The 16,947-nt window shown below is 56.7% G+C and overlaps 2 protein-coding genes across 7 annotated transcripts in view; both read left to right on the forward strand.

Annotated features, from left to right (window-relative positions):
* Positions 1 to 12,818, forward strand: part of TRIM9 (tripartite motif containing 9) — a 74,359-nt gene extending 61,541 nt beyond the window's left edge. For 2 of the 6 annotated variants that reach the window (XM_076345772.1, XM_076345773.1), the window contains exons 8-13: positions 4,459 to 4,647; positions 7,043 to 7,084; positions 7,825 to 7,848; positions 8,869 to 9,172; positions 9,968 to 10,130; positions 12,445 to 12,818. In XM_076345772.1, coding sequence (XP_076201887.1) covers positions 4,459 to 4,647; positions 7,043 to 7,084; positions 7,825 to 7,848; positions 8,869 to 9,172; positions 9,968 to 10,130; positions 12,445 to 12,507 — 785 coding nt within the window. In that variant the 3' untranslated portion in view covers positions 12,508 to 12,818. The remainder of the gene's footprint in view (positions 1 to 4,458; positions 4,648 to 7,042; positions 7,085 to 7,824; positions 7,849 to 8,868; positions 9,173 to 9,967; positions 10,131 to 12,444) is intronic. The other 4 variants (XM_076345776.1, XM_076345777.1, XM_076345775.1 and 1 more) reach the window with 3 other exon arrangements.
* Positions 12,819 to 16,540: 3,722 nt separating this feature from the next.
* PYGL (glycogen phosphorylase L) overlaps positions 16,541 to 16,947 on the forward strand; it is a 13,702-nt gene continuing 13,295 nt past the window's right edge. The window contains exon 1 of the mRNA XM_076345778.1: positions 16,541 to 16,648. The gene's annotated coding sequence lies outside the window, so the exon portion shown is untranslated. The remainder of the gene's footprint in view (positions 16,649 to 16,947) is intronic.

Genomic DNA, 16,947 nt, shown 5'->3' on the forward strand with positions numbered 1-16,947 from the left:
AGACAGCTCGTGGGGCTGCTGGTGGGGCAGAAGGAGGGTGAGATCCTTCTTGCCACAGAGCACTTCTGGTGGCTTTGAGCAAGGAGGAAAAAAGGGGTTTTCTGCTGAAAACTGATGTACAGATAGAAGCAGAGCAAGGCTACGCAGGGCATTTTCACTTGCTTACCTGCACTCATCTGCAGGAGATAACTGTTCCAGCTCAGAAAGAGCGTGTGCCAGGTTTGAATGCATGGGCAGGACAGGTCAGCAAGGAATGGAACTCACATATGGCAGAGGTAGAGTGGAGAGCAAACCTGTGACAAACCCTTCTCATATGAGAGGCAGAAAACTCAAATCACAGGCCACAAAGGCCTTGGCATGTCCGTCTGAGAGCTGTGTGCTTGTTTGCAAACCTGGGCACCAGCATCAAGGAAGCTGGAGCGTTCCTCTGGAGATCCAGGGATGGGACAACCCGGATCCAGCCCCGCGCTGAGGTGGCCAGGACTGCTCCCAAAGCCTGAAGGTCAACAGCTCTCACCCACTTCACTACCCAGCTCCACCAGCCTTTGCAGGAGACAGCAGGGCTTTGGCTTCTCATCACATCTGTGTCTCATGAGACCCATTTGAGACACAGTTTCCTAACCAAAACCAGTTGGGCTTTAAGTCATCCCAGCCAGGAGTTTGCAGGGTCCCTGCTATGATCTTTCTAGCTCTGCTCTCCTCTCATAGGTGTTTTCACTGTCGAGCCAAGCTCACCTATTGCGCAGCTCCAAAATACGAAGGAACCTGGGAGAAAATAGCTGTTCATGGTCCCAGCAGGCCAGGCTGCGCTTGGGGCTGGTGCCTTCACTCTTCTGAGCATCGGATGAAAGTTTGCTGCATTCAGCCTTTTCACTGAATGGGCTTTTGCATTTGTTATTCCAGCACAAAAGAAAGAGGGAGAGAAAGTCAAATGGGCCTGGAGCATTTTCTGCTCTTAGAGGCCACCTGAGCTTTTCGGACTCAAAGTGAAATAAATTACCTCTGTGTGCAGCTTCCGGATATCCGAGTGACTTGTTGAATAGAGCCGCCTCGTGCATCACAGCTCTCGGTTAGGCTTTTATTTCTGGCCTTTACAGCAGCATCGGGCCCTTAAGTGCTATTTTGTCTGAAGTAGGCTGAGCTTTCCCCTTCAGCCATGCTCTGCAGCTTGCTGCAAAGTGTTCGTGCGGGAAGAGGGGACAAAAGAAGAGTTGGGCTCGATATGAAGAGAACTTCTCTCTGAACATGGCTGTCCTGCGGTATGAGGAATTCTGCTTAGAGGGTGTTATTTAAAAGCTGACTTCTAGTCCTATAGCACACAAGATCCTTATCCACAGCCTGTGGAATTTAACCGGAGTCTTTCTTCTGCCTTCGGTGAGCAGTGAAATGGGCTGTAGAGGCTAGCAGGGAGTGAAATGCCTCTCAGCGTCTCAGCATCTGAAGAGAACAAGGATAAGAAGGTAAAATTGCGTCTGGGCCTCTGCAGGCATGCCTCTCTGGTCCTGCCCAGCCGAACAGCCGAGGTGAGCCAGCCAGCACCGACCGGAATGTGCCACGGGAAGTCAGCACACGTCCAAGCCTACAGCAAGGTGCAGAGCACCTTCCCAGCCTGTGGTGTGGCACGTCTTCTCCTGCTCATCCCAAAGGAACTATGTTTTCCAGCTGAGGAAATTGCAGTGCACTCTTTAAAGCTGGTGCTTGGTGCCACCAGCAGGGCAAGGTGGCTCCTGGCTGGGAGAAGGTCTGTGCCCCAGAGCCCTTCCCATGTGCTGGGCCCTCTGAGGCTTCCCAGGGTTGAAGATCCTCATCATCAGCACAACCAACTGGCAGCAAGGGTTGCCGTGGTCCTTACCTTGAACTGTGTCTTCTCCCTGCCTGATGTCAGGCTGTTTCACAGCAGCCCTAGGAGTATCTCTTGCCCTGTCACGTCTTAGCCAGTGCCTCCCAGGACCGTCACTGCAGGCTCCAAGGCACTGCCATGTGGGGCCTGGCTTAACCTCTCGGTCTCTTTAGCACCTGTGGGAAGTTCAGCTGTAGGCTTGGAAATCAGTCTGGAAGAAAGTTTGCAAGGTGACCCTGTCCTTAGGCGCAGACATCTTACAAAGCTTGGCCGGTGACAGCACTGCTCGGATGCCCTCGCCTCCAGAAGACCTCAAGACTCCCCCCAGCCTCCTCTTCTCTGGGCTGGGCAGCCCCAGCTTTCTTGGTCTCTCCTCATCTAGCAGATTTTCCAACCTCTGGCTAGTCTCCTGCTGGCTTCGGGACCCAGTCTGTTTTCCTCCTGGCACTTTCCCATTTCCACCCTACCCACAGCCGGTGGTTCCTTGGTGCATTCATGGCTGCAGCAAGAGCAGCCTCTGAAGAGGCCTTGCAGAAGCCCCTGGCTCTGGTCTGCTGGTCATGGTGGGATGCAAACGGCCGTTCCCAGGAACGGGCACCTAACGCACGGTGGCAAGGAACAGAGGAGGAGACCTCCCAGTTGCAGCGGGATTAGAGTCTGCAGGTGGGCTGGCTGCTGGGCTGCTTTTCTTTACAAGGATTTCTGAGATGGCTTCTGAGTCCCTCCAGTGTTGTTTCTTTCCATGGGCTGTCCAGCAAGCTGGGTGTTGAGGTGAAGGACCAACTCGCCCCAGGTGGAGATGGAGAAGAGGAGGTCGGCAGTGCTGGAGGGGACTGTCCCTGCCTGCTCCCCAGGCCCAGGTCTGCTATCCTGTCTGGTGCAGAGGTTCAGCCTCCCTCCTGCCAAAACCTGCTGCTCCATTCTCACCCTTCCCCAGGTCTCTGGCTGCCCACACCTCGGTCCTTCCATTGGGCTGCTTCTTGCCTTCAGCCACACTCTCATGGGCATGTGCCACCAGTGCTGCCTGCACCTGTGCACTGAGAGCCGGCGCGGGGGAAGAGCTGTGTCTCCGCTCCCTCTTCTCTCAGCTGCTCTGCGTCTCCAGTTTTAGGCATGGCTTGTAGAGTTCCAAGGCAAGCCTGGGTTTGGCTTCTTGTACCTCTGGTGAGACACAAGCCTAGGAGTAGAGGATCAGGGAGGAACACCTGGCTTGTCACACCCTGTGCCCTGCTGTCCCCTCTCCCCGGTTCCCAAACTTGGCCGACTCTGCCAATACCACGAGCAGCCGCTCCTGACTGCCTCTGTTGCCTGCCTGAGCTGGGGATGTGGCAAAGGGCCTTGGGCACCACCCAAGAGAGCCCTTCCCCAGCCTAGTCAAGCACCAGAAGCTTTCCTTTTCTTTCAAGACCAGTTCCTCGTCTGGGGCCCAACTTTAAGTTCCTTACCAGCTATGGAGTGACCCTCAGCAGCAACCAGGGCTTTTTAACTGGCAGCTTTTGGAAAGGGGTGAACAACACAAGGGGAGGTACACTGCAAGGAGCTATAGGAACATAAGATGCTAGTTAGGGAGAGCCATGAGCCCGGCTACTCTTTGTAGTAGTTCCTCTTACTCTTGGTAGATGTTAGAGGGCACATCCCTCCCTAACCTTGAGCTCCATTTGTTGACCTGTTGTCCAATAATTTATTTAACCTGTGTCTGAACCTACTGACAGTCTTTGCTTCCACAGCCTCGCGCAGCAGCTAGTTGCAGAAGTTACAATCCACTGTGCAAAGAAACGCTTCCTTTTATCTGTTTTAATGTGATTTCCAGCTCAATCCATGTTTACAGCTGAGACAGGAAGGCTGGGGGTACAGTGTCCAGGAGTTTATCTGATTTGAATGTGTGGAGGATGGTGGATCCTACATTTTCGTGTTAACATATCCCTTGACAAGGCTAGGGAAGAAATGGCAGGAGGTGACCGTTTGTGGTAGCGGGGAGCGGAAACCGATGACCCGAGAGGTTCCCTCTACTCTGACATTTTGCTGTGAATCACGAGTTAAATTCTTACTGTAAGGCTCAGATGTGTTTTGACAGGTACAAAGGGATATCAAGAACACAACATCCCGAACAACCTTTGAGTAAGGTGGGTGCTTGGTGGTACTTAGGGTTACATAGCTTAGTACAGCCCTGCAAAATGCCTTTCAGTGTTACCAACCGACTAGCTTTTATGCCAGTAATTATTGTGCACAAAAAGGTATGAGTTTTATCGAAGAACGATGGGAAGGGTGCATGGTAACTTGTGAATTTTTTTAGGTGCATTACTGTGAAGAGGTGCAGGACTCACTTTAAAGAAAAGCGTATTGAATTTGTCATGATGACATGGGAACATTTTGGAAGATGAAAATATCTTTATTGCTGATACTGTCAGAGGCAAGGCTTTCCTGAAGGGTCTCACTGGGTTGCACAGCGAGCAGACATTTCTGCTCCGTGCACCGTACACACGCTCGCTGCAGCAAAGCAGGGTCCGTGCGTGCCGAAGCATCTGTGCTCTGGTCCGAGGTCTGGTCTCGGGCGATGGAGTGACACCGTCCAGCAGACCCGATTTCTGATCTCTAGTTTGCATTGATCTTACGTTTAGACACGCAGTCAGAAGAACAGACCCTCCCTTTTCCAGTGCCTTTGGAAAGATCGCAGCTTCGTAGAATGAGTCCTTTCTCCTCCACCCTTAATCTGCAACCCAGCTTTCCGGGGAGATCCTACTTTGAGCTAAGATCTTCGGCCCACCAGCTGAGCTTGCATTCTTCTTTACAGTCCCTGAATTCAGCCGGTGAGCTGAGTGCCTCTGGCATCTCCTCTTGGTCTGTGCTTCTGGGCATCTCCAAAGTATTTGTTTGTTTTGTTCCGTTGTGTTTGTTTTTCCCATGACATGCGGATGGCAGGGGGAACTCCTTCTGGTTGTCAGTGGCCTGCTCCTGCCTCAGAGGGACTTTCAGTGGCGTAGTTCTTGTGGTGTGTTCATCTGTATGTACCAGAACGGGCAGTTTCAGGCGTGGGGTGGTGGAGCAGCACAGTAACTCCTTAAGTGGGTGCTGTTCTTGGCAGGGCCGGCATGGCTGAACCATTTCGCACAGCCAGCCGGCAGAGCAGATCCCTCATCTCTAGTTTGTATTGATCTTGTGTTTAGGGACAGTCAGAAGAACAGACCCTCCCTGGGAGAAACCTGTGGGGCCATCTCGATGGTTTGCTTTCCCTATACAACCAGAAAACGCAGCCTCTGCTGTGAGATTTGTTCTGTGAAATTAGTTTGCTCGATTAAATCTAGACCCCTCTTAAGAAAGAAGCAAGTCTAGATGCAAGCAAGGTCTAGCTAAGGCCAGCTCACAGACCCCTTGCAGTCTGGCTTCTTAAGACCCTGAAGACGTGGGCTCTCGTCCGCTCAGCTTTGAGCACTGGGCTCAGCTTTTGCAAAACCAGACGTGATCGTATCGAAGTCTTGTTTTCTGCAGAGCAGAGGAACCCACTCCTGTGATACCTTGCTCGTCTGGCAGCACCCGCAAGCGCTTTGCTTGCCTCCTTGCGCCCGGTCCTCGCGGGCTGTGGTGGGACGTAGGCAGTACAGGCAGAATGAGTGACGGTATCGGGCAGCCAGCGAAGGAGCCACAGGCACAGTGCATCTCTCAGAGCTGTTTTCTAACCAGTCTTTGCACATCTTCCGTTGCTAAAGATCCTGGGCCCCAATTCTTCCGCCGCTCTGGATTTACACCACTCCATGGGCTCCAATGGAGTAATTCACGGCTTTCTCTGGTGTAAGCCCAGGAAGAATGGGGGTCCCCGATTGTTTGATTTCCATCCCATAACCCGGAATGAGGAATGCTGCAGCATGACCCTTGCCAGAATAACGGGGGGCCCTGCAACTTTCTTTTCTTTGTGCTTTTTATGTTTTTTTTTCTCATCGTACTGCTGTGCGCTAATGGCTTGAACTCTGTTTTGTTACGGACGTCTCTTACTTTGTGTCCAGTGTACCGAGGTCCACCGCGATGGCCATGAGCAATACTTGTGTGTGCAGTACGGACCTCTGCAGCCGCGGTCTGGGGTGGTGGGGCAGGGCAAAACGGGGTCCGCAATGTGCCCACGTGTCCGTGCTGTTTCTCACTCAGGTGAAGTTGTACCGCAGCGATGCACAGAGACCTTGAAAACCCACTCTTTGACTAGGGGCACGGGGCGCGATTCATTAAAACAGCCTCAGGAGGTGCTGCTTGGCACTCGCCATGGAGCGCAACTGCGGCCAGGTGCTTTCCCACCAACACGCACGCCAGCAGTGTGAAAAGCCTGCTGCCTTGCCAGAGGAGAGGTGAAAACCAGTCACAGGGCGAGACGGGGTTTTCCTTAAAATCCAGCACCCGTCACGAATGCCCTCCTGCGCAGTGCCAACATGGGGCTTCACGTTGCCCTCTCCTCCTGGCGAGGACAAGCTCCCGGATTAGGACAAGCTCCTGGATCAGTCCCCGGCTGCAGTGCGGCTCCCAGGAGGTGTTTGCAGCCAGCAGTCAGGCACAGCCCAGTCGCAGGAGGATGAAGGGCACCCCAACATATCCTGCCCGTGCAGCTGCAGTCGAAGCTACAGCCCGGTGCCCTTTGGGTGCTAGCGGGGGTCTGAGGCCAGGCATCTGCCCCCAGGGACCCCCTCTCCTGCTCTGCTCCCACACAGACCGCACACACGGCAGGGGAGGCAGCCCGGGAGAGCTTGGTGGTCCCTGTTCACTGGATATACCAGTGGCTGCTTTTCTTTCATCAGTCCCTGTCCTCCAAGGAGTGTTGGGGTTTTTTTTAAGTGATTCAACCGAGGATCAATCTAGAGAAGCGGCTAAGATGCTCTGCCAAGGCTAAAATTTCCTGCCCCTTTTCTGGAGGAAAGTCCAATGATTTGGCATCCTGAGCAGGTAGCAATCAGACTTGATGCTCTTGAAGGCTGTGATGGGATCTGGCAATGAAAGACCAGATACTCCACACTTCCCAGAGGTGAGACTCACCAAAACGGCCAGCAGTCCGCACTCAAACTCACGGGTCGTATTTGCGAGCCCCCTCCATGTCCTCTGGCTTTTAATGAATCAGGCCTCCCGTGGCTGGCTGGATGCTTAGTTAAAGGTTAAATGCTCATGAGTGTTTTTCAGGCGGTTGTTGTTTCTTAGCTGTGATGTGTGAAATGTAGTATCTCTTTATAGGATGCAATTTTGAGACACAAGGAACGCCTTACTCTCAATTAGGCAAGTATATTTATTACGATTAACTGGCACCTACTCCATGTTGCTCATCCTTTTTTCTTTTTTTTTTTTTTAATCTTTAACTTCTCTTCGGCGAGTGAGCAGCATTTCTTGCGCATACCCTGCCTGCAGGGCGCTCTCGGATGTCATGGCAGTAGGTAAATTTGGGGGAGGAATGGTCATTGCCATATGATGTAAAGGCATTTTAAGTTTCCCCCCCGTATGGTTTTAAAGAGAAGCCTGAAGTCAGTGCTCTGGAAGTGGCCCTGTAATTAAGAACTGGTCCTCCTGCTCAAAGCAATACGTATTCCAGTTCGTTAAGGGCGCTTGGCCAAATGCCAAGGAGGGGATTAGCCCCTCTGCGGCGAATTGGAGCCAGCGCCCGTTGTAGCTGGGTGCCTGCCCCATGCAGACCTGCCTCCCCCCCCCCGGGGCAGCGGCGCTCAGCAGCCTGCAAGGTCAGGCCCGTTCGTTCCCCCCGGGAGAAGGAGCCCCGTGCCCAGCCCAGCGGGATTCCCTCCTCGGGCAGCTCGCACACCGTGCCGGCCAGCCTACGCCCGCTGGCAGCCCGAGCCCATCCTCGCTCCGTCTCTCCCCACCTTTATGCAAAACGCTGAAAGGTCCCTGTGCTCGCTGGAGAAGCAGGCAAGCAGGAATTGTTTCTCCTTCCTTTCTTTCCTTTCTTTACCCAACTTTACGTGCTGTTTTCTCTCCTGCATGCCTTTCCTTGGGAATGACCACAGTTGACATTAAAAAAATGGTGGCAGGTACGGAATCACCTCCGTCAAGTTGCGAAACTGGGGCACCCACGTGCATGTGAGCTGTCTTGTGAAACGATCCAATAAACCAATGAATAAATCTCACCGGAGTGTTTTATTTTTCAAGCCGTATTTAATCCTGCAGGCGTGAGAGTGTTTTGTGGATGTGTCAGTTCATGTTTCAGTGACCGCTGGAGAAAACCACCTGGGGAACCGGGCTGGTGGCTTGTGAAACCCCGTGCCTCTGTCTTGTCGAGGACGTGACTCTGTATCTGTCAGATTTGCACTCTCCGAGTCCCGTGCATTTAAACCAGCAGCCGTACCGAGTCGTGGAGGTTTCCAGGCATTTTCCAGCCTTCCCATGAGCTAGCTCTTGTCTTACATGTGGCCGGTTGCTCTGCAGGGAGGTTTCTCGGTGTGACGTAGCATCTCTGTCATTGTAGACCTTTGTATGTGCTTTTGGTTCCCAGGACTGCCAGCCCTCAAATACACACACAGAGTTTATCTGCTGATCCTCAGTCCCCTTCCCACGCTGGACCTGACCCTGCAAACTGTTGCTTGCATGAGTAACTCTTAGTCATAAGAGTAAGTTATGTTAGCTAGAGCCTGGAGACCTGGCCAGGATCGCACGTCTCCTTCTGCTAGGGCCAAATTTTAGGAGATCGTGAGGATCCTGCGGGCTCACGAGCTCAGACGGACAGACAGTGGGAGGGGATGGAGACAGACAGGCACCGGGGAGCAGCAAGAGCAAAACTCGTCTGAGTCCCGGCCGTAAAACCTCAGCCGCGCTGGCGGGCTGCAGCTGCGCAAGAAGGTGCCCTCCGTGAGCCAGCAGCCCCCTCCGCTGTACAGCTCCCTGCCTGCTTCTTGCTGCCGTGTCGGTGGGCGGCAGCCCGAGCCCCCGCCGTGCCTTCGCGCTACGTGTCGGCCCTGCATGCAGCATGCGCTGTTTAGTGTCCGCTCCATGCGGCTCGGTCACTGACGGCCGTGCTCCCGCCAGACTAACCTGATGTTGTTTGTATATTCCAGTTGCTTGGTTTTCTTTCGATCCTGCCTCTGCCCATGCTGACATCATCTTTTCTAATGACAACCTGACTGTCACCTGCAACAGCTATGATGACAGGGTTGTGCTGGGGAAAACGGGCTTTTCCAAAGGGCTCCATTACTGGGAGCTGTCAATCGATCGTTACGATAACCACCCTGACCCGGCCTTTGGTGTGGCACGCATTGATGTCCTGAAGGATGCCATGCTGGGCAAGGACGACAAGGCCTGGGCCATGTACGTGGACAATAACCGGAGCTGGTTCATGCACAACAATTCGCACACCAACAGGTACGTGGTCTGGAACAGGGTCTTCCTCCCAGAGACCACAGCCCAATCTCAGCCCAAGTAAGAGCCCGTGGCTTTTCCAGTGGCACCTACAGGCGCCCACGGGAAGGGTGACATCGCTCCTGATCGCCTTTATTAGAGGATGTGCCCTTACCCCGAGCCGGGGACGGTCCCTGCCTCCCTGGTTCTGCCTTGCTCCAATATTCCTTCCCTGCCTACTGCGACTCTTTCCGTGCTGACTCTTCCCCCGAGCATGCACGGCACCACTCCTGTGTAGCACCCCCTTCCCACTAACACCCAAAGCCTTGCAAGTCGTGCAACGAGAAAATAGCGTTTGCCTTCATTCCTGTGCCACAGCTGTCGCTTTCCCCATGGGACAGTGGGACTGGGGGCTTTGAAGCTTGCGGTGGGGCTTGAGGAGAGCCTGGGGTCACCTTCCTGCAGCCTCGAGGGCCGTTCCCTTGATGGGTCAGCAGGTTTTGAAGTGGGCCCTGCGGCTTTGCTCCCCAGGTCCACTTGCTTTCCCCCATGGTTGTGTTGCGGTGGCTGCTCTGGTAGGTAGCTTTGCCCTCAGGGACATCATGGCAAGCGGAGAGCACCTCTGCGGGAGGCTTGAGGAGGAGGTGCCCCGGGGACTTGCGAGCGTGGCTGGGACGGGTGCAGGTCACGGCCTGGCTCCTGGGTGAGCTGTGAAGTTCAGCATCGTCGGCCGTTGAGGTCCATGGCCTGAACGCTGAGGCGGGAGCACAAGGGACACTAAGCCACAGAGATGCGCTGATCTTCTTCTCGCCCCCGCAGAACCGAGGGTGGGATAACGAAAGGCGCCACGGTGGGAGTGCTGCTGGATTTGACCAGGAGGACCTTGACGTTCTCCATCAACGAGGACCAGCAAGGGCCTGTCGCCTTCGAGAACCTGGAGGGCCTCTTCTTCCCCGCGGTCAGCCTCAACAGGAACGTGCAGGTACGTGCTTTGACCGTGCTCTCTGGAGCACCACAGCAGCATACCCTGCGGCTGAGCTTGCTGGCAGACTCCCTCTAATGCTGCTGTCGCTGCAGTGTGTGTTGATGCTCAGCAGCGTGGGGACTTTGTGGAGCGGGGAGGGCTCTTGTGCAACAGGGGCAGCTTGGGAAGAGCTAAACTTACACCCTAAACCACCTGCGAGTCTCTAAAATCAGGACAGGCCTTCCTGCAGCCGCAGCTGCTGCTTCCAGCTCCCTGCTCCAGGTTTCTCCATCAGGGCTGATGAAGCACCAGGGTCCTCCAGCCCTCCCTGGGTTTGACAACTCTGTTCCGTGATACTACCCCACAAGAGCCTCGCCAGCTCTTACTGCTCTCCCAGGACCCAGATAGGAGCATTACCAGGGAGAAGGGCACCTTCTAAAGCCCATTTTCCTCTGGGGAGTTTCAAACCCCTCTTCTCTCCCTCTCTCCCAAGCTCTCAGCTCTCCTGAACGTCACCAAGCGGTGGCTCCCTGGGCCTATCCGGTATTTTCATCTTTTCATTTTTCTTCTCACTAATCCCATCCCTGCTATCCTCTCCCCCAACAAGTCCCCCGTGTTCACCGAACCTGGCTTTGGCACGTCCACTCTACCACCGCTTGCACCTCCAGCACTGCACAAGTGCCCAGGCGCATCCTAGGACATGTTGCACCTAACGGATGACCTCAGGGTGTCGAGCATTTTGGCGTGGTCTTCTGCAGTGGGTGTCAAAGGCATCACCTCTCTGCAAGGGCAGAGGCACCAAGTGGCCTCTGTAAATTAGGGATCCATGGATTAGGGCGTGCTCTGCTGTGTTGTCCATTGGGATACGGGGCATGCTGTGCTGTCACCAAGACAGGGACAGTTTTCCAGCAGCACTGGGGCAGAGGTTGGTCAGTACCATCCCAAACCCTGGGAGCATCCCTGCCGGAGTGTCCCACCCCAAGGGCCTCGCAGGCAGGGGAGTCTGCCCGGCTTGGAGAGGGGCTGGCAAACGCGCGCCGTGCCGGGGCCGTGCCGGTGTTTAATTGGGAAACGTTAAAGGAGCCCATCTTGTCTGTGCTGATTTTAGAGGTTACTGTATTAATTCGGTGTGGTAAAAACGTCCTGCTCTGTGATGGGTTTAATTCCTACCGCAATCTTCTACACAGCCCTGAAAGACGAGCGCGTTTCTAGAGCCCCTCTGCTTTCTGACAGTTCTCTGGCCAAGGCAGAGCTTAAATCCCCTGACAACAGAGAAGTCCCATGGGATGCTGATAAAAGGCTGCTAATAAACCCAAGACATTCATTATCCTTCTTCAAAGGTGTAGGAGTAATTAAAAATTACTCTAATTAGGAGGGAAATAATTGTATTTTAGAAAAAGTTTTCTATAAATCTGTATCTGAAGGGGAAAATGCTGCTGTTCCAATAAAAGAAGGAATTGTGCTTTCCTCCCAAATTAAAGTATACGTGGAAGGAACTGAATTACCCACGCGCAGCTCCTCGGCACGTGTGTGGGTATCTGCAGGACCTGGCCCCATGCCGGATCAGTCCGTACAAGCAGAGCCTGCCCGTATCCCTTCCTATGGACCAGGGTTTTCCTAGACGCGGTAAGCGTCGGGTCTCTGGTATTCCTTTCACTTCCCCTCGGTCCCTGTGTTACGGTCTCTGCTGCATCGCTCCCCATCCCCAGACGATGCCGGGCCAAGTGCCTAGCTCCCGTTTTGCACTTGAGCATCCCCCCCCAGCATAGCACGGCCCTGCCCCGGCACCCTGCTGCTGCTGCTCAGCTTCCCCGCTGCGAAGGTCCTTCCCCCCACCGGCAATCGGCCACGTCCCCTCCGCTGTACGGCCCGTGCTCGGCTCGGGGGCTTCTCGGAGGTCTCCTTCTGTACTGAGTGGCTTCACTGTCCTTCAGCCCCCTCCGTACCCTTTTGTCCATCCCATCTGCAGAAAGACCCAGCTTCTGCCGTGTCCCACCTCTCCGACAGCCGACTGTTGGATCCGTCCGCAGCCAGCTGGGAATATTTGAGGCTTGGTACCGCCGGTGCCAGCAGTCCCACTTCGTAGGGGCCCCAGCAGCGCAAACAAGTCATAAAACAGCGAGATGGAGCCACCGCCGTGGTCCTGGGGACAGCCTCTCCCACCCCCCAGGTCCCTGCCGCAGCAGGGAGGATGCGCAGCGGGGCAGGAGGAGCAGTGGGCTCCCTGCAACCTCTCTGGCTGCATCCTGCCTCGACGTGCCGGCTGCTGCGCCGTGGGCTGTCCCGCCACGCACGGAGGGATGCAGCTGAGCCCTGTAATCTCTCGTTGCAGGTGACGCTGCACACCGGCCTGCCGGTCCCCGAATTCTACGCTTCGCGCTCGGCCATGCCGTGAGGATGCTCCCGGAGCCGGCTGCCTCTTCTCGGGACGAGGGGAGCCAGCCCGTTCCCTCCTGCGGGACGAGGCCGGCCGCCGAGCCGCCGGGTCCCTGCTCGGCTGCCAGTCGGAGACGGGGAGGCAAAGCAGGAAGGAAGAACCTGGCTTTTGTCCGTCTCTGATCTCCGCCCTCCCGCGCTGTCCTGTGTGTGTGCGCTTCGCTGTTTAGCTCTTTTTGGCTGATGAAGTACCTAGGTAGCCTGAGATGTTCCTCTGTGTCCGCTTTTAGGTTCGGTTTTATTGATTTGAGTTGGGGGTTGGGGGGGGGGGGGGGGTAGGGCAGTTTCCTCTCGTTTGGCAGAGCGCTTTCCCCTCCCATGGGGCTGGTCGGAGGGACCGAGGAGGGACCCCCGCCACGGGAAAGCTTTCGCCCACGCCAGCCTCGTTACTTTGCAGGATATTTCTTTCCCCTGTGGCCTTTCTTGCAGAGCGCCCTCAGTCACGTGTAGAGGTGGGTCCTGGATTACCAGTCAGTCTCCGCGTCCTTACCAAAACGCCCGGCCCTCTCCCTTGTCCCCCCGAGGCATTTCTGTGGGGCACAGCGGTGGGGCAGGGGAGGGGCCGCCCCGTCACCGGGTGCTCCGGGTGCCAGCAGGCCCTTGGTCCGGCACCGAGTGCCCGTGCGGTGCTTTCCCCCCGCTCCCCGCAGCCTGGCGCCGGCACGCGCGCCACAGCCATACGCCGGAGAGCCCTCGCCCGGCTCTTTGGAGATTAGCGTTTATTTTTTTATAGTTGCCGTATAAAGCCTAGCCTTAAATACTAACTGATAGTGTCCTTCCGTTCACCGTAGAATTCACTCTGCAGTGAGGGTCTGACGGGGAGCCCGGGGATGGGGATGAGGACGGGGTTGGAGAGGAAGGAGAGCTGGCCACAGCCCTGCCACGCACTCAGGAATACGTGCCCGCTGCCCTGCCTGCGCCTGCTGCCGGCAGCAGTTCCCGTCAGCCTCCACTCCCTACCCTGACTTTCTGGTAATTCGGAGGCAGGAGAGGAGCGGGAGGTCGTGGGCGCCATGCCCGGTGCCAGCCCCCGTTCCCGTGCCGAGGGCGCCTGCATGCGCATGTCCCCACGCTTCGCTTTTCGGTCCCTCGCCGTCTCCCCAGCGCGGCTGGCGGGGCTGGGGGAGGCAGCGGTGTCGCTGCCGGGCGGGTGCCAGCGTGCCCAGCCTGGCCAGAGAGCTGCAGCTCATCGATCCGGGGGTCGGGGGGGGAGCTACGGGAGTAGCGGTCCAGCAGAAAGACAAGTGTAAATAGACCATTCCCTTCCAGCGTGCCCTCTCTCTAGGACGGTCCCATTCGTTCCCTTGTTGCTCTAGTATTAAGTTTACCTAATTTATTGGATGGGTGCTATCTCGTTGACTTACACCGAGGAGTTTCTCTCAGCTGCAGGAGAGCCGTGTTGCGGGACAACGCCGAGCAGCTCTTTGGTGAATTCCTGATGAGCCCCCGTGGCCGGCTCACCCGGGGCTCCTCTCTCAGCCGTTATCCCCCGTTCTTTAGGATGTTCATGGTGCTTATTAGACTCCCAGTGATTGTAAGACGTCGTTCCCCTGTACTGCGATGATAGCTGCATACAGCCGCTGTACTGAAGAGAAGTGTCATGTTTGCTGTTCTAATAAAGGACTTTTATGAGAGAAGGGCAGAGCTTCCCCGAGCATCTCTGCACCGCCACAGCCCCTGGCTTCGGTTCCCGTCTTGTCCCCCCCACTGCACATCCCTGTACTGTCCCCGTCGGGAGACGGCAGCAGAGAACAGCCAGAACTCGGTTCATGGGAGGGAGGGGGGCACGGAAGCCAGCTGAAACCCAGCGCTGTAGCAGCCCCATGAGATGACTGAGGGGCGGTGGGAGCTCGTGCCGCCGTTGTTCCCTTCCCCGGCGAGGCAGCACCGCAGCACCCTCTCCCCATGACGGTGCCACAGCCAGCGAGGTGGCAGCACCCGCGGGGCAGCGGGGACGGGAACTTCTATTTTCCACCCCACGACCAGGAGACGTCCCAGGAGGGAGACGGGTCATTGCAAACCCCGTGTTACGCCTGCGGGGCTCTCGGGGAGCTAACCCAGGCACGGCCGTGAACCCCAAATCCAGCAGCCCCACATCCCGCCCAGCCTTTTCCCGACCCTTTCCCTTTCCCAGCACGCTCCCGCCTCCCTTCTTCGTGTGCACGAGGGGCAGTGGCGATTCCCCATTCCCAACGTGGGTGCTGAGCTGGGACAGCGGGAGAGGGGAGGGGGCAGCTCCCGGCCCCGCTGCCCCACAGCGACACAGGGCCCGCTCAGGCTCCCCGCTCCGCCTGCAGCTATCGGCAAGGGAGTTTGGGGGGCCGAGGGATGGTCCTGGGTGCCGAGGAGCCGGGATGTAAGGAAGGAGGGATGGCATCCGGCGGGAGGGAGGAATTACCTAGGCTGGACACAGAGCAGCATCTCCCCGGGGGGACAAGCCGCTGTGTCCAGCCCAGCGCAGCCACCCCAACACCGGCCCCTGCCTGGAGACCCGTCCAGGACGAGAGATGGCGGCAAGGACCAGGAGGGGAAGAGAGAGAAAATGATAGAAATCACGAGATGTCAAGAAGTGAAAGAGCCCAGCATCGTCGTGGTGCGGTGCTGGCAACATTAAAATCCCTCGGGGGGGACTTTCTTCCAGAAATAGGGGCAAACGCTGAGGGATGAGTGGTGGTGGGGCCATTTCTGAAGGAAAGGCAAGGACGGTTCTCCCAGGGGCCCGAGAAGGGCTCGCTGTTGGGATATTAGCGCCTGCTCTGCGTTTTCTGAGTGCCTCAAGAGAAGTTTACAATGTGAGGCCTCTCAGCTCATCATGGGCTTGAGTCCAGGGCTAAAGAAAAACCGCTAATGCACTGCATTAAGTGCATTTATGTCTCAGAACAATGCTTGTCCTTTCCAGAGAGGGAACGTGCCCAGGACACCAGAGATACGGGAAATTGCATCCTCCCTGCAGCATGTGGACATGAGGAAAAATTTCTTCAGTGAAAGAGTGGTCAAACATTGGAAGAGGCTGCCCAGGGCAGTGGTTGAGTCCCCATCCCTGGAGGTATTTAAAAGACGTGTAGATGAGGCGCTTCAGGACATGGTTTAGTGGGCATGGTGGTGTTGGGTTGACAGTTGAACTCGATGATCTTAGAGGTCTTTTCCAACCTCAATGATTCTATGATTCTATGTAAAACCCAGCCTAGAGGTCATGCACTGGGGGGAGGGAAATACCCAGGGCTAGCGGACACCCACCACCCGGGGATGGGCCCCGGAGGCGAGGGCAGAGCCGCTCGCCAGCTGCGTCCCCCCTCCAGCATCCAAAAGAGCAGCGCTGGAGGTCTTCTCAGGCTGCCCAAACCCACCCAGGGCTCTGCCCCACACTTGGCAGCTCTCGGAGCACTTTGCATGGCACCTTTTGCATGGCTGCAATTTCCGCCTGCCTTGGGAGGGCAGGTCCTGGACATGAAATACCTGCTCCAGGCACCGAGCCCCTGTCTGCTCCGCGTCTGGCATTTACTGACAAGGAAACCACGTCCAAGCTTCTGCCCGGACGATAATCCTTCAATTTGCCCCGTGAAAAATCAGGAAGATGGGTCACATCCCCTCTTTTCCACATCGCACATGGTGCAGTTTGGGCTGGTTCAGGAACCAGCCCCTTCTCCAAAGGCTTTGGTGAGCCGCTGCAGGCTTTTGGCAGGACGCGGCTCAGGACCCTCGTGCTGCTCGGTCCCAGCCGGGGTGACAGTCGGGGCGGCTGGGTTAACCCCAGGAGCACGCGTGGCCCGGCCAGCCCGCAGGGCAGCGGTTGGGTTGTCTTGCTCTTGGCCTGCGCGTGGTTTAGCTTTGCAGAACTGAGCGGGGAAATGCGCAGGGCTGGAAAGGCTGCGCAGGCATGGCTGGAGGAAGAGGAAGAGGTGTTGCGTTGTACGCTCAGATCAGCTATTCTTGCCCTCGGGAGGAACCGGAGGCAGGAGGCAGGGCAGGGCAGGAGCCTGCAGGCAGGCAGGGCAGGCAGCCACGGAGCCCTGCCCGGGGAGGCGGCTGTGAAGCGCCCGGAGCCGATCAGAAGAGATCCCACGCCATTTCCAGAGGGGCTGTGGAGCAGGCAGAGAAAAGTGAGGAGGCGAGGGGAGAGGAGGCAGGGCGGATGGCTGCAAGGGAGGGGGTGCAGGGGAGGAGGGTGCAGGGGAGGGGGGTGCAGGGGAAGGGGGTGCAGGGGAAGGGGGTGCAAGGGAGGGGCATGCAGGGGAGGGGGTGCAGGGGAGGGGGGTGCAGGGGAGGGGGGTGCAAGGGAGGGGGGTGCAGGGGAGGGGGTGCAGGGGAAGGGGGTGCAGGGGAGGGGGGTGCAGGGGAGGGGGGTGCAGGGGAAGGGGGTGCAGGGGAGGGGGTGCAGGGGAGGGGGGTGCAGGGGAAG

Source organism: Aptenodytes patagonicus, chromosome 7, assembly GCF_965638725.1.
Source record: "Aptenodytes patagonicus chromosome 7, bAptPat1.pri.cur, whole genome shotgun sequence".
NCBI lineage: Eukaryota > Metazoa > Chordata > Aves > Sphenisciformes > Spheniscidae > Aptenodytes > Aptenodytes patagonicus.